Source organism: Musca domestica, unplaced genomic scaffold (genome assembly GCF_030504385.1).
Source record: "Musca domestica strain aabys unplaced genomic scaffold, Musca_domestica.polishedcontigs.V.1.1 21, whole genome shotgun sequence".
NCBI lineage: Eukaryota > Metazoa > Arthropoda > Insecta > Diptera > Muscidae > Musca > Musca domestica.
In genome coordinates, this window is record NW_026712258.1 from 7,955,321 (window position 1) to 7,971,396 (window position 16,076).

At 33.1% G+C, this 16,076-nt stretch overlaps 2 protein-coding genes across 2 annotated transcripts; one reads left to right on the forward strand and one right to left on the reverse strand.

The window, feature by feature from the left end:
* The first annotated feature begins 1,519 nt into the window (after window positions 1-1,519).
* On the forward strand, window positions 1,520-3,217 carry LOC101899014 (uncharacterized). Its single transcript, XM_005185133.4, has 2 exons — window positions 1,520-2,218; window positions 2,291-3,217. Exons 1-2 carry the CDS (start codon window positions 1,718-1,720, stop codon window positions 3,101-3,103), a joined length of 1,314 nt encoding a protein of 437 aa, XP_005185190.3. The 5' UTR covers window positions 1,520-1,717; the 3' UTR covers window positions 3,104-3,217.
* A 97-nt stretch (window positions 3,218-3,314) lies between these two features.
* Window positions 3,315-4,013, reverse strand: LOC109612867 (uncharacterized). Its single transcript, XM_020037327.2, has one exon. The coding sequence runs from the start codon at window positions 4,011-4,013 to the stop codon at window positions 3,315-3,317; it is 699 nt and encodes a 232-aa protein (XP_019892886.2).
* Window positions 4,014-16,076: the final 12,063 nt, after the last annotated feature.

Here is a 16,076-nt window from a genome sequence, read left to right on the forward strand (position 1 = left end):
CAAATTGAAAAAAATTGACAAAAGAAGAATAACAAATTGAAAAAATCTTTAACTTGTTCGCCGATTTTTTACAGCAACTGTTTAAAGATCCTTATAAAGTTTGTCAATAGAATGTACTTTTATTTTAAAATTCAATTCCATTGGAATTTTTTTCGATATTTTCCCGTTTTGAGAATTGTTGCAATGAGATCTCTTTTTTCGTGTTTCTTTTTAACGATTTTGAAAAAGTAATTTTCTTTTAACTTTGGTGTGACCGCATTAAATTATTTCGGTATCATCTATTCCGTTTCGCCACCACATAATTCGGTACTACACTTCCATGTAACCCGTTATCAATTTCAGTTCTCAAGAAATCAAGTCAATTAAATAAATTGGTATTAATATTCGAATTCAAAAATAAAATATAAAAAACACTACAAATGTACATTAGAAAAAAGTAAGTCAAAATGGAAAAAATCATGCAAAATAAAACATTACTATTGTACATTTCAAAAGTCAAAATGAAAATGTTAACATATCACATTTTTACGCGATTTTTTTTGGATATTATCCTTTTCGGATAAGAGACAATTACGAATTTGTATGAATCATTAAAATCAGTTCAGCGGTTCTTAAGTTATAAGCGTAGTAACTAACACAACTTTCATTTATATATATAGATGTTACTTTCAGGCGATGTTGTAGTATACTTGGAAATTTTCAGGAATATCTGTTCAGCGGTTTTCGAGTCTATAAATCGCAAACAAACAAACAAACGTACAAACATTTTACTCTTTTATTGATATAGAAGAAGATCTACGTAAGCATGTTGCCTACATGCTGGGAACACGAACTGTCAATTTAAAGCAAATTCGGGTTAAGATAATGACCAAAACAACCAAAACACTTTATTTCTGGCGGTACAGTTATACCGGGGCCATACCAATATGCTTTAAATTGCTGGTACCGATTATCCGGGTACTAATGCAATGGTAACTAAACTGTGCAACAGGAAATCTGGGGGTTAAGAAATTCTAAGTGGATAGTATTCGGTTAGTAGATCAAACTTACAAAAGAGTTTTGAGTTCCTAGGCCAAACTTTTTTTAGGGCTCAATATATTTAGGCTTAACCCTACACAAAGGGCATCAAATATTTTGCACTATAATTCGCAAAATTTGCTATAAAGTTCTAAATTTTATACAGTCCTATGAGTTACATGTAGAATCATTTGTACAACATATGGGTCATGTCGGTCTATGTTTTGGTATAAGCATATACACCGGTTTCAAGTATTTTTAATATGTTAGTCATATTTTTATACCCTCCACCTTGGGTGGGTATATCATGTTTGTCATTCCGTTTGCAACATCCCTTAATATTCGTCGTAAACCCCATAAAGTACGAATATTCATGATCATCATAAAATTCTAAGTCGATTTTGTTGGAGATTCAATCGGCTTACTTTGTAATTTTTACTGTAAAGGTGGGATCACATGATTGTCGCAATGCGCCAATTTAAACCAATTTTTATTGTCCAAAGTTTTACTACAATAAATAAATTGTCACAATCAAATTCTCTGCGGTCACATGATTGTCCAACTTTTCATAAATTTGATTGCCGCATATTGTCTCAAAACTATCAAGTGACAATTATTGTCCAACTTCAGTCACACGATTGTTCTACTACACGGCAAATATCAGAAGCAGCTGCTATGTGTCAAAGTTTGTTTATTAAAAATGTTAAAGCATTTAAAAATTTGTTTTATTAAGATGTGTTCTTTAAAAAAAAAGAAAATTGCAGCAGCTATAATTATGGTGTGTGCATTTGACGATGAGAAAAATGAAAGGAAAGAAAAGAAAAAAAAAGTAAATAGAAGTACGTGGGTCAGAGAGTGGCTCACAAAAAGAAGCACTGATGGTGCATATGACAAAACATTAATGGAATTCCGGGAAATCGAAAACCAAAAGTTTTTGTTTAAAAATTTTATCCGGATGGATGACGAAACGTTTATCGAATTGTTGCAACTAGTGTCACCATATATTAAAAAACAAGACACAAACATGCGAAAGGCTATTCCCGAACAAATACGCTTAGCTGTGACACTTCGATTTCTTGCATCTGGTGACAGTTATAAAAGTCTTTCGGTCTTCTTCCGTGTTGCCCCAAATACCATATCACTTTTCGTACCAATTGTTTGTGATGCTATTTATAAAGCGTTAAAAGGTGCATACATAAAGGTATGAAAAATCTAAATACACACATATTTATGCTTTTTAATTGACTTATTATTTCTTTTGATATGTATGTAGATACCATCCACGCAGGAAGAATGGAATGTCGTTGCTTTCAAATTTAACAAACTATGGAACTTCCCGAACTGCATAGGGGCGGTTGACGGCAAACATGTGCAAATTATAGCACCACCTAATTCAGGAAGCACCTTCTATAACTATAAAGGTACACATAGTATAGTGCTAATGGCAGTTGTTGATGCCGAATACAACTTTTTATACGTTGATGTTGGCTGTAATGGTCGTGTGTCGGATGGTGGAGTCTTTGGAGACTGTACTTTTCAACGTGCTTTAAACAATAATGAGCTAAATTTGCCACTTCCAAAACCATTGCCAGGTCGTCAAGCAAATGTTCCATTTGTTTTGGTTGCGGATGATGCTTTCCGCATGCAGAAACATTTGCTGAAGCCATATCCTGGTAAAAGTTTATCTGCAGGGCAGAGAATATTTAACTACAGGCTATCGAGAGCACGACGTGTTGTAGAAAATGCATTTGGCATAATGGTCAAGCGATTTCAAATTTTTTCACGCCCTTCCAAGCTTAATGCAGAGAAAACAACCTCTACAACTCTAGCTTGCTGTGCATTACACAATTTTTTGTTAAAAAAAAATTTAAATTATACAACGTCGTTGCTTGTTGATCGCTACGATGAGGACGGTGCTTTAATTCCTGGTACATGGCGAAATGACTTCCCACTAGATGCTGTGAGTGGAACAGAAAATGTTCCAAGTTCTTATATAACAAGTGAAGCAAAGGCTGTTCGGGATGAAATGGAAAAGTATTTCATGTCTCCTATTGGAGAATTGAGCTGGCAATATAAAAATATATAAATAATTTTATATATCAAATAAAATTTAAACTTTAATTTAAAATCAGAAAATTTACTATAGTTTTATTTAATTCATTTTTAGTATCTAAAAAAATACGGACTAGGAAGGTACTTCAATATTGCAAACAAAATAACAAAACAAAAACTTACATATACATACTATAAAAATTCAATTTAAAAAATGAAATATAACGCAAAAAATTTATCAAGGCTTAATTATCTTCTTCAGCTTCCAAAGCTGCATCCATTACGACTTTGACAAGCTGGAAATGCAGTTTGTTCGCAGCCTTCTTGTTTTTCTTGGCAATTTCTCGCATTTGTGATGCCAAATACATCCCAATCGCGTGCCAATTATCTTCCTCCGCATCTAAACACTTAACTGCACGCTGCAAAATGTCACTTTTGTCTACCTTTACAATCTCAGCAGCGGCATGTTGTGAAGTACTTCCAGAGTCATCCAAATCTAATGTTGACACTGTACTTGACATTTTTGACACAGAGTGGTCGTTGTAAAATTGCATTGCAGACCAATGCGGCCAATGTGGTATGGTATTTTCGGCTCCCTGACCAGATTTTGATTTTAGTTTTTTTTTTACATTTTGAAAGGCCGTTTTAATGTTGCACCATTTGGCCTTGCAGTCTTCCACCGTGTGCCCTGTACACATTTTTTCAATTTCCCGCCATGCCTGCTCCCGTTTATTCCTATCTTTGTACTCGGTGGATGAATACTGCCAAACACATGGATGCTGTTCCACAGCTTGTATCAGCTCCTGTATTGCAGTGTAGGTCCAGGAACAAATTACACTTGGTTTTTTTCTTTTTTTCGGCACAGGTGTTTCTGGTTGCTGATCGGGGGAAAAGAACTCAAGCTCAGCTGAATTTTCGTATACAATGCAATCACCGAATTCCATATTAAAGCTGCAAATACATAATATGAACATAATTATAGCAAATACAACAATTTAAATTAACTTTACTTTACTTACGACAAAGAAATGTTGACGGTACAAACACAAGAAAAAATATTATTTAAAAAAAATCAGGTTATTGACGCGTATTGTCTTCTTTGATTGACGCACTAGAAAACAATAAATATTGACGCATTTTTCAAATTTAAATTTGCGCAAGGTTGTCTATTAACAGTTCACACGATTGTCGTACCAGAGTTGTATTTGATTGCCGCAAATCAGCACAATTTATTTTTGATTGTCGCATTGGACAATAAATTGTGCAATCACACGATTGGCATATAAAATGCACCAATAATTGGCGCATTGCGGCAATCGTGTGATCCCGCCTTAATATTACTTTATAGCAAACTATTATTCATTGACTTCTGAATTGTATTTTCTTGTCAACGAAAAAATATTTTTACTTCCCAAATACAATTTTGTGTGTTCAGATCATTTATCTCTAAAATAATTTATCACACATATTGCCCCTCTAACAGGTTATGGGCTCCATCGCAATGAAGTTTTTGAGAATATCTTTTGCGAAATTAAGCGCAGATAATTACCATTTATGGAAGTTCAAGGTGGAATTAATCTTGCGTAAAGAATGTTTGTGGCAATGTGTTACTTTCGCTGTTCCTAGTAATCCCAATGCGGAATGGAAAAAAAGGAAGGAATCAGCGACGGTAATAATTGGCCAGTTGAAGACAATCAACTGATAAAGAAAGCAACGAGCGCCCTTGATTGTTGGAATATTTTGAAACACCATCATGAAAAACTACGCTTGGGAGTAGTGTACGAAGTGAGGCAATATGAAATTATCAATGGAAGTTGATATTAATGAACATATAATGGACATGAAGTTACTATTCGAAAAATTAGAAGCTATAGGCGAGAAATTTTCCGAGCGATGGTTGGTGGCTATGCTTTTTAGTAGTCTTCCGTCCACATTTGACACGCTAGTCACGGCCTTGGAAGTTCGAAGAGTTGATGAACATGCCTGATTGAAGAATGCCAACGCATGAAAGGTAATGTACCTTCGAATTCAATTCTCAAAACATCGTAACGCTCTAAAGAACGCTAAATAAAGCGATGTCATTTCTGTAAAGCAAAAGGTCATCTGAAAAAAGATTGCTGGAAATTCAGGAAAACCAAGAACAATAATTCGGACAAAGCGAACAAGGCGAAAGAAGAGAAAGCTATTAAAGACAACTATTGTTTTTCAGTAAATTGTGACGCAACACATTGGGTTCTTGATTCCGGCGCAACATGCCATATCAGTTCAAATCGTGCGCATTTTTCAACGTTGGATACGAATGCCCATGAGCTAGTCTCGGTTTCAAATGGAGAATTAGTTCTTTCATGTGGCAAAGGCAGTTGCAACATTCAAACAGTGAATTCCAATGGCGAGACATTTAATGTCAAAATCAAAGATGTGTTGTTTAAAAATGGGTTTAAAGTTATTTTCAATGAATCGAATTCGAAAATTGTGGCCGCTATGTCGAGACGTATGCCGGTTTATTCCAACTTCTTGAAAATCAACAAGCAATGTCAGCAACATGCAACTCGACGAACTGTCAGCAATATTGGCACAAAATATTCGGTTATAGAGATGTTTAAGCTCTTCGAGAAATGGAGAAAAGGGAATTGGTAAAGGGATTAAAGATACGCGATTGTGGTGTGAAAAGGGTCTGTAACATATGTATAAAAAGTAAAACGTTGAAGAAACCTTTCAATAAAAACTCTGAGTGGAAATCAGTGAGGGTTTTAGACATCATCCACTCGTAAGTATGTGGACCCATGCCAACGCGACGCCCGGAGGAAAGCGTTATATTCTTACATACATTGATGATTTTAGCAGATATACATACGTCTACCTTCTTAAAAACAAAGATGAAGTGTTTGATAAAATGAGATGCTTCTTAGAACTTATAAAGAATAAGTTTTCAAGATACCCATCCGTTATAGGATCCGATAATGGTGGTGAATATACCAGTAAGAATGTGTGGAAATATTTGGAAGAAAGAGGAAGAGGCAACATACTGTACCCTACTGCCCGCAGCAAAATGGTGTTGCTGAACGGAAAAATAGATCTCTTGTCGAAATGGCAAAATGTCTACTTGCAGAAGCCAAACTTCCCAATTTGTTTTGGGGGGAAGCAATAATGACAGCCAACTATTTACAATAACTGTTTGTTTTCTCTTTCGAGACGAGCTTAATGATATGAAATTTGCAGTGAAAATATCGCCGATCGATATTTCACCTTACCAAGTATGGGAAAAGAAAGTACCCAATATAAACCTTTTGCATGTTTTTGGAAAGGTCATGTCTTTATACCAAAAGAAAAATATCGAAAGTTAGATGATAAAACTGAAATTTTAACGTTCATGGGTTATGACCACAACTCAAAAGGATTCAGATTTGTTAATCCAATTACCAAAAAGGTAACTATCAGCAGAGATGCAAAATTTACAACGGATTTAAATAGCGACTATTGTGATAATTCAAAACCACATGACTCGGAAGTTCAACTCGATGTTTTTACAAAGAAAGCAAATTCCAATAATGTTCTATACGACGGCCATATAGAGAATTCTGCCGATAATATTCAGTCCGAAGAAGATATTTTTTTTGAAAGCATGGACTATCAAATTGAAATATTTTCAAATGATACAAATGAACCGCTAAAATTGTACAGATCAACTCGTAAAACATTAGGAAAATTTGCTGCAAAATACGGGTGTAGTGTTCTTAAATATGAAGAGATTCAGGAACCAAAAACATTTAGTGATGCAATGAACGAAATAACATCTCTAAGAAACTTTATACGTGGGAGCTAGTATATACGGACTTAAACAAGCTGCTCATATATGGAACAACAGATTTAACGATGTCCGTCTGTCTCTCCATCTATCTGCTGAAATCACGATTCAGCCACACATTATTTGACGTAGAGCTTCAAAATTTGACAGAACAATTTGTATTGTGTCTAATATGGTTGGTATTGAATATTAGATATATCGGTCCACGTTTTGATATAGCCGCCACACTCCCAATGTTCGGTATGTTGATGATTTTTGCCACATTTTTCCACGGATATGTCTAAAAATTGGTACTTGTAGTTCGTAATGGATTTTAGCTCCGGTAGCGAGACATTTTTTGTATAGGTCCACGTTTTGTGTAGCCCCCATACAACGGTACCTCCCGATATTCGGTATTTTGATGATTTTGCCACATTTTTCTACGGATTTGTCTAAAAATTGGTATTTGTAGGCCATAATGGATTCTAGCTCCTGTGGTGAAACATTGTATGTATATTCGGTATTTTTATGATTTAGCCACATTTTTCTACGGATTTGTCTAAAAATTGGAATTGAAAGTACATCAAATTTGGTTGTAAATCGGTTCAGATATAGCTGCAGCTCCCATATATATGTTTCATCTGATGTAGGGGTTTGATTCCCTCACATGCGTAATAGCACTCCACAGGAATGATATTTGGTCCCGGGCATTGGATATTTCTCGATAATACGTATGGAAAATTTTATCGAGTGTTTGTTTGTTTGTTTGTAATTTATGGACTCGAAAACCGCTGAATAGATTTTCCTGAAAATTTCCATATATACTGCAACATCGCCTGAAAGTAACATAGGCTATATACATTTTTGAATTTCCACTTGGAACTGGAGATATAGCATCAGAATCGGAGGTACCTCCCAAAAATTTAGATTTTATATGCACATATCTATTGATTGGCAGATTTGGATATAGCTCCCATATATATTTTTTTGACCGATTTCGTTTATTTGATGCCTCAAACACAATATGAACGTTCGATTCCAATGAAATTTGGAATGTGTGACGGGATTTAATCCGAAAATAAATTTGTCAAATTATATTGAAATCGGTTCAGATTTGGATATAGCTCCCATATATATTTTCGGCCGATTTCAAGCATTTGATGCACCAAACACGCTATGTATCCCCAATTTCAATGAAATTTGAAACGTGTGATAGATTTTATCTAAAAAATTGATTTCACAATTTATATTGAAATCGGTTCAGATTTGGATATAGCTCCCATATATATTTTCGACAGATTTCATGTATTTGATGCACCAAACACGCTATGTATCTCTAATTTCAATGAAATTTGGAATGTGTAGCGGAAATTAAAACAAATATACATTTGTCAAATTATATTAAAATCGGTTCCGATTTGGATATAGCTCTCATATATATTTTCGACCGATTTCATGTATTTATGCACCATAGACGATATGTATGTTGGATTCCAAAGAAATTTGGAATATGTATCGGGATTTTGATTAGAAAATAAATTAGTCAAATTATATTAAAATCGGTTCAGATTTGGATATAGCTCCCATATATATTTTCCGCCGATTTCACATATTTGATGTACAAAACACGATACGTATATCCGATTCCAATGAAATTCGGCATGAGTGGCTCCCATGTATATATTCAGTCGATTTCACATATTTGATGCACCCAAAGCGAGAGAGACAAAATCTGGCACCAGAAAAAATTGCCAAATTATATTGAAATCAGTTGAGGTTTGGATATAGCTAACATATATATTTCGGCCGATTTCATATATGTTATGCACCAAACATGATATATATGACCGATACCAATGAAATTCAGAATGTGTGGCGGAATTTGGTTACAATAATAAATGTCACAAATTAATTGGAAATTAGTTAAGATTTGGATATAGCTCCCATATATATATTATCGGCCGATTTCACATATCTGACGCACCAATTTCAATGAAATATGAAAGGTGTGGCGGAATTTGGTGTAAAAGTATTTTTTTAAAATTATATTTAAACCGGATCAGATTGGGATATGATTTTAATAAGAACCATTGACCCACAACGCCTTAGGCTAACACTAAAAAACAATACAACAATTGATTTGAAATACGCTTATTACGGCGAAGTATGTTGCTATCTCGAATTCACTAATTGCAATAGAAATGCCACTCAACTTCAAAAGATTGCAGTTTACTGCACGCTTGGTATTTGCTATGAAATAAATAAATCCGAAGGACAAACCCTTCGTGTATGTATGTCATGTTACTGCTTTTCTAATGGTTTTGGTTATTTACGCATTAAAGTAGTGCAATAATTTTTTTTAATTTCTAATTTTGTTTTTTTTTTTTAACCAACATATATTCGTAAATAAAATTTTGCATGCATATAAAATCAAAAGGGGTAGCGAAGCGCACCGGGTTCATCATATATATATATATATATATATATATATATATATATATATATATATATATATTTCTACGGATTTGTCTAAAAATTGGTATTTGTAGGCCATAATGGATTCTAGCTCCTGTGGTGAAACATTGTATGTATTTTCGGTATTTTTATGATTTAGCCACATTTTTCTACGGATTTGTCTAAAAATTGGAATTGAAAGTACATCAAATTTGGTTGTAAATCGGTTCAGATATAGCTGCAGCTCCCATATATATGTTTCATCTGATGTAGGGGTTTGATTCCCTCACATGCGTAATAGCACTCCACAGGAATGATATTTGGTCCCGGGCATTGGATATTTCTCGATAATACGTATGGAAAATTTTATCGAGTGTTTGTTTGTTTGTTTGTAATTTATGGACTCGAAAACCGCTGAATAGATTTTCCTGAAAATTTCCATATATACTGCAACATCGCCTGAAAGTAACATAGGCTATATACATTTTTGAATTTCCACTTGGAACTGGAGATATAGCATCAGAATCGGAGGTACCTCCCAAAAATTTAGATTTTATATGCACATATCTATTGATTGGCAGATTTGGATATAGCTCCCATATATATTTTTTTGACCGATTTCGTTTATTTGATGCCTCAAACACAATATGAACGTTCGATTCCAATGAAATTTGGAATGTGTGACGGGATTTAATCCGAAAATAAATTTGTCAAATTATATTGAAATCGGTTCAGATTTGGATATAGCTCCCATATATATTTTCGGCCGATTTCAAGCATTTGATGCACCAAACACGCTATGTATCCCCAATTTCAATGAAATTTGAAACGTGTGATAGATTTTATCTAAAAAATTGATTTCACAATTTATATTGAAATCGGTTCAGATTTGGATATAGCTCCCATATATATTTTCGACAGATTTCATGTATTTGATGCACCAAACACGCTATGTATCTCTAATTTCAATGAAATTTGGAATGTGTAGCGGAAATTAAAACAAATATACATTTGTCAAATTATATTAAAATCGGTTCCGATTTGGATATAGCTCTCATATATATTTTCGACCGATTTCATGTATTTATGCACCATAGACGATATGTATGTTGGATTCCAAAGAAATTTGGAATATGTATCGGGATTTTGATTAGAAAATAAATTAGTCAAATTATATTAAAATCGGTTCAGATTTGGATATAGCTCCCATATATATTTTCCGCCGATTTCACATATTTGATGTACAAAACACGATACGTATATCCGATTCCAATGAAATTCGGCATGAGTGGCTCCCATGTATATATTCAGTCGATTTCACATATTTGATGCACCCAAAGCGAGAGAGACAAAATCTGGCACCAGAAAAAATTGCCAAATTATATTGAAATCAGTTGAGGTTTGGATATAGCTAACATATATATTTCGGCCGATTTCATATATGTTATGCACCAAACATGATATATATGACCGATACCAATGAAATTCAGAATGTGTGGCGGAATTTGGTTACAATAATAAATGTCACAAATTAATTGGAAATTAGTTAAGATTTGGATATAGCTCCCATATATATATTATCGGCCGATTTCACATATCTGACGCACCAATTTCAATGAAATATGAAAGGTGTGGCGGAATTTGGTGTAAAAGTATTTTTTTAAAATTATATTTAAACCGGATCAGATTGGGATATGATTTTAATAAGAACCATTGACCCACAACGCCTTAGGCTAACACTAAAAAACAATACAACAATTGATTTGAAATACGCTTATTACGGCGAAGTATGTTGCTATCTCGAATTCACTAATTGCAATAGAAATGCCACTCAACTTCAAAAGATTGCAGTTTACTGCACGCTTGGTATTTGCTATGAAATAAATAAATCCGAAGGACAAACCCTTCGTGTATGTATGTCATGTTACTGCTTTTCTAATGGTTTTGGTTATTTACGCATTAAAGTAGTGCAATAATTTTTTTTAATTTCTAATTTTGTTTTTTTTTTTTAACCAACATATATTCGTAAATAAAATTTTGCATGCATATAAAATCAAAAGGGGTAGCGAAGCGCACCGGGTTCATCATATATATATATATATATATATATATATATATATATATATATATATATATATATATCCGATTTGTGGATTAAAGGTCCTCAGAAGCGTAATATGCACACCACAACAATGATATTTGGTAGCAGATATCAGTTACAGCTCTGAAATAAGTGTTCAAAATGTTGTCGAGATCGGTTCAGATTGGATATAGCTCCATATATATCTTTAACCGATTTCGGGTTAATTGTGCACCAAATGGTCAATATCAGTCTAAATGACCTGAATTTTGGCACTTTCTTATCGAAGTCATATCATATTCTATGCAGCAATATTATGTGGATCATTCCCAATATAAACTTTTTTATTATATATATATACTAGCTGGCCCGGTCCGCCTTGCCGGCCCCTACTTTTAGTCTATAATGCATATTTTTTTAAGCATTATAGAATTATGAAAGCGGCACAATTTTTATTATAAGTAAAATAACTCCATAGTAATTTCTAAATAGAAATAAACATTCATGGGAAAAATTATAATAGATAATAATCTACCGTCGGTTTTAGATATTTTGAATAGCCTGATCTTATTTTTCAGCCTAAGGCTATAATTGAGTGTTAAAAACCTGTATGATATAGAACTTCTATAATAGCCCCATGTGAAAACTCAGCTAAATTTTTGGTATTGAATTTCCAATGTTAAGAATACCGTGCTGCGTGGTATTTAGTTTTGTCCACCTCATAATTGAGGGCGGAATGATTTCAAAATAGTCAAAGATAATTGCTTTTTTACACCCATTACCGTGAAATATTAATTAATTTATTTTTGTCATTTAAATTGTGAGTTGGAGAACCCATAAAGTCCATATTTTTCATCATAGTATAATTCAATAACGAACAAAAAAATTAATATTCGTGATTTTTTAATGTTTCTGCCACAATTTGATATTTCGGAGTTTATGGCATGTAGATGTTAATCCCACATCTACGTTCCCAACCAATATTCTCTTTGGAGTTTCAAATTCAATAGTATATCAAATTTTCTTTTCTGACCAAACATTGGTTAGGAAAGCGGATTTGTGGGTACACTAATGTGAGAACTATATTCGAATAAATGCCTATGTGGACAATTATCTGAGGGACGATTCTCTACCCCAGAGTTGCCTAAATACAATTTTTTAGCCAAATCAATTGATGAATGTGGTCAAGACCAAGATGGACTCTTCTCCGAAAATTGAAAATATTATGAGAAGAGGTTTTTACACCCTTAGAAACAAAGATGCCAAATAAAGGCCTAAAGATGAAAAAAATGTCGAAGACCCCGAACATGGCTTAAATTATATGATGGTTATACCAAAACATGATCATATTTTGCGAGGATGGTTTCTTATCAAATTAAAATGAGTGTAAGAAAAATGTGGTTAAAATGTAAACAATACTTGAAATAGGGTTGTACCCTTATCCGGGGGTCATATATCATGACCTGCAAAAGCGATTTAAGACATCTTGAAAGTTTAGGAAGAATTTCTTTCTTTTTTCCTAAATGTCCAATTCGCTCTACCATTTTGCACCCTTTATATTCGGTATTTCACTGACTGCAGTTCCAATGAATTGCATTTTGAGTTCTCATTGGGCGGATTATTGCCATATAAAAGATGTAGGTCCACGTAGGTCACTCATTTTATCTATATATATAAATGTAAGTTGTGTTAGTTACTACGCTTATAACTCAAGAACCGCTGATCTGATTTTACCTTACCCCCTGGTAAACAATACCATCATTCTCCACTAATAAACAAACGTTGTTTTTATAAAAACAACAATAAAGGGATAAAGCCTGACCATTTTGCAACAACAAAATACTACGGTATCCCGAACAAACAAGCCACACTGTTCCAAAAAATATATTGTAATACATTTATGCGTAAACAAACAAATAGCTCGGTCTTCCAACGCTTGAACATGCCAGGAAAGCTGACCATGAGAAAATAATACCCTTCCAATGAATTGCATTTTGAGTTCTCATTGGGCGGATTATTGCCATATGAAAGATGTAGGTCCACGTAGGTCACTCATTTTATTTTAAATATTATTCATTCAGATTTCAAGGCAATAAAAAATGTTCACTTCAATATAGTATGTCAAATTGAAACAAATCACACCAAAAAGAAATTTTTTATTAATATTTTTATTGGATACCATTCCAAAATTGTATGAATTGTCAAGCCGTTCTTTAGTTATACCTTATGTAATTTTTCCCCGATTTGAGAATTTTTGCAATGAGATCTCTTTTTTCAAGATTTTTAAAAATTTTGACTTAAATTTGGTGTGACCGCGTTAAATTATTTCGATAACATCTATTTCGTTTCGCCACCACATAATTTGGTACTACACTTCAATGTAACCCGGCTTCTATTTCAGTTCTCAAGAAATCGAGTCAAAATAAATTGGTATTAATATTCGAATCAAAAAGAAAACAAAAAATATTATAAAAAACACTACAAATGTACATTCGAAAAAAGTAAGTCAAAATGGAAAAAAAACATACAAAATAAAACATTACGATTATACATTTCAGAAGTCAAAATGAAAATGTTAATATATCACATTTTTACGCGATTTTTTTGAATATTATCCTTTTCGGAAAAGAGACAATTCAGAATTTCTATGAATCGTTAAAATCAGATCAGCGGTTCTTGAGTTATAAGCGTAGTAACTAACACAACTTACATTTATATATATAGATAAAATGAGTGACCTACGTGGACCTACATCTTTTATATGGCAATAATCCGCCCAATGAGAACTCAAAATGCAATTCATTGGAACTGCAGTCAGTGAAATACCGAATATAAAGGGTGCAAAATGGTAGAGCGAATTGGACATTTAGGAAAAAAGAAAGAAATTCTTCCTAAACTTTCAAGATGTCTTAAATCGCTTTTGCAGGTCATGATATATGACCCCCGGATAAGGGTACAACCCTATTTCAAGTATTGTTTACATTTTAACCACATTTTTCTTACACTCATTTTAATTTGATAAGAAACCATCCTCGCAAAATATGATCATGTTTTGGTATAACCATCATATAATTTAAGCCATGTTCGGGGTCTTCGACATTTTTTTCATCTTTAGGCCTTTATTTGGCATCTTTGTTTCTAAGGGTGTAAAAACCTCTTCTCATAATATTTTCAATTTTCGGAGAAGAGTCCATCTTGGTCTTGACCACATTCATCAATTGATTTGGCTAAAAAATTGTATTTAGGCAACTCTGGGGTAGAGAATCGTCCCTCAGATAATTGTCCACATAGGCATTTATTCGAATATAGTTCTCACATTAGTGTACCCACAAATCCGCTTTCCTAACCAATGTTTGGTCAGAAAAGAAAATTTGATATACTATTGAATTTGAAACTCCAAAGAGAATATTGGTTGGGAACGTAGATGTGGGATTAACATCTACATGCCATAAACTCCGAAATATCAAATTGTGGCAGAAACATTAAAAATCACGAATATTAATTTTTTTGTTCGTTATTGAATTATACTATGATGAAAAATATGGACTTTATGGGTTCTCCAACTCACAATTTAAATGACAAAAATAAATTAATTAATATTTCACGGTAATGGGTGTAAAAAAGCAATTATCTTTGACTATTTTGAAATCATTCCGCCCTCAATTATGAGGTGGACAAAACTAAATACCACGCAGCACGGTATTCTTAACATTGGAAATTCAATACCAAAAATTTAGCTGAGTTTTCACATGGGGCTATTATAGAAGTTCTATATCATACAGGTTTTTAACACTCAATTATAGCCTTAGGCTGAAAAATAAGATCAGGCTATTCAAAATATCTAAAACCGACGGTAGATTATTATCTATTATAATTTCTCCCATGAATGTTTATTTCTATTTAGAAATTACTATGGAGTTATTTTACTTATAATAAAAATTGTGCCGCTTTCATAATTCTATAATGCTTAAAAAAATATGCATTATAGACTAAAAGTAGGGGCCGGCAAGGCGGACCGGGCCAGCTAGTTTTAAATATTATTCATTCAGATTTCAAGGCAATAAAAAATGTTCACTTCAATATAGTATGTCAAATTGAAACAAATCACACCAAAAAGAAATTTTTTATTAATATTTTTATTGGATACCATTCCAAAATTGTATGAATTGTCAAGCCGTTCTTTAGTTATACCTTATGTAATTTTTCCCCGATTTGATAATTTTTGCAATGAGATCTCTTTTTTCAAGATTTTTAAAAATTTTGACTTAAATTTGGTGTGACCGCGTTAAATTATTTCGATAACATCTATTTCGTTTCGCCACCACATAATTTGGTACTACACTTCAATGTAACCCGGCTTCTATTTCAGTTCTCAAGAAATCGAGTCAAAATAAATTGGTATTAATATTCGAATAAAAAAGAAAAAAAATATTATAAAAAACACTACAAATGTACATTCGAAAAAAGTAAGTCAAAATGGAAAAAAAAACATACAAAATAAAACATTACGATTGTACATTTCAGAAGTCAAAATGAAAATGTAAATATATCACATTTTTACGCGATTTTTGTGAATATTATCCTTTTCGGAAAAGAGACAATTCAGAATTTGTATGAATCGTTAAAATCAGATCAGCGGTTCTTGAGTTATAAGCGTAGTAACTAACACAACTTACATTTATATATATA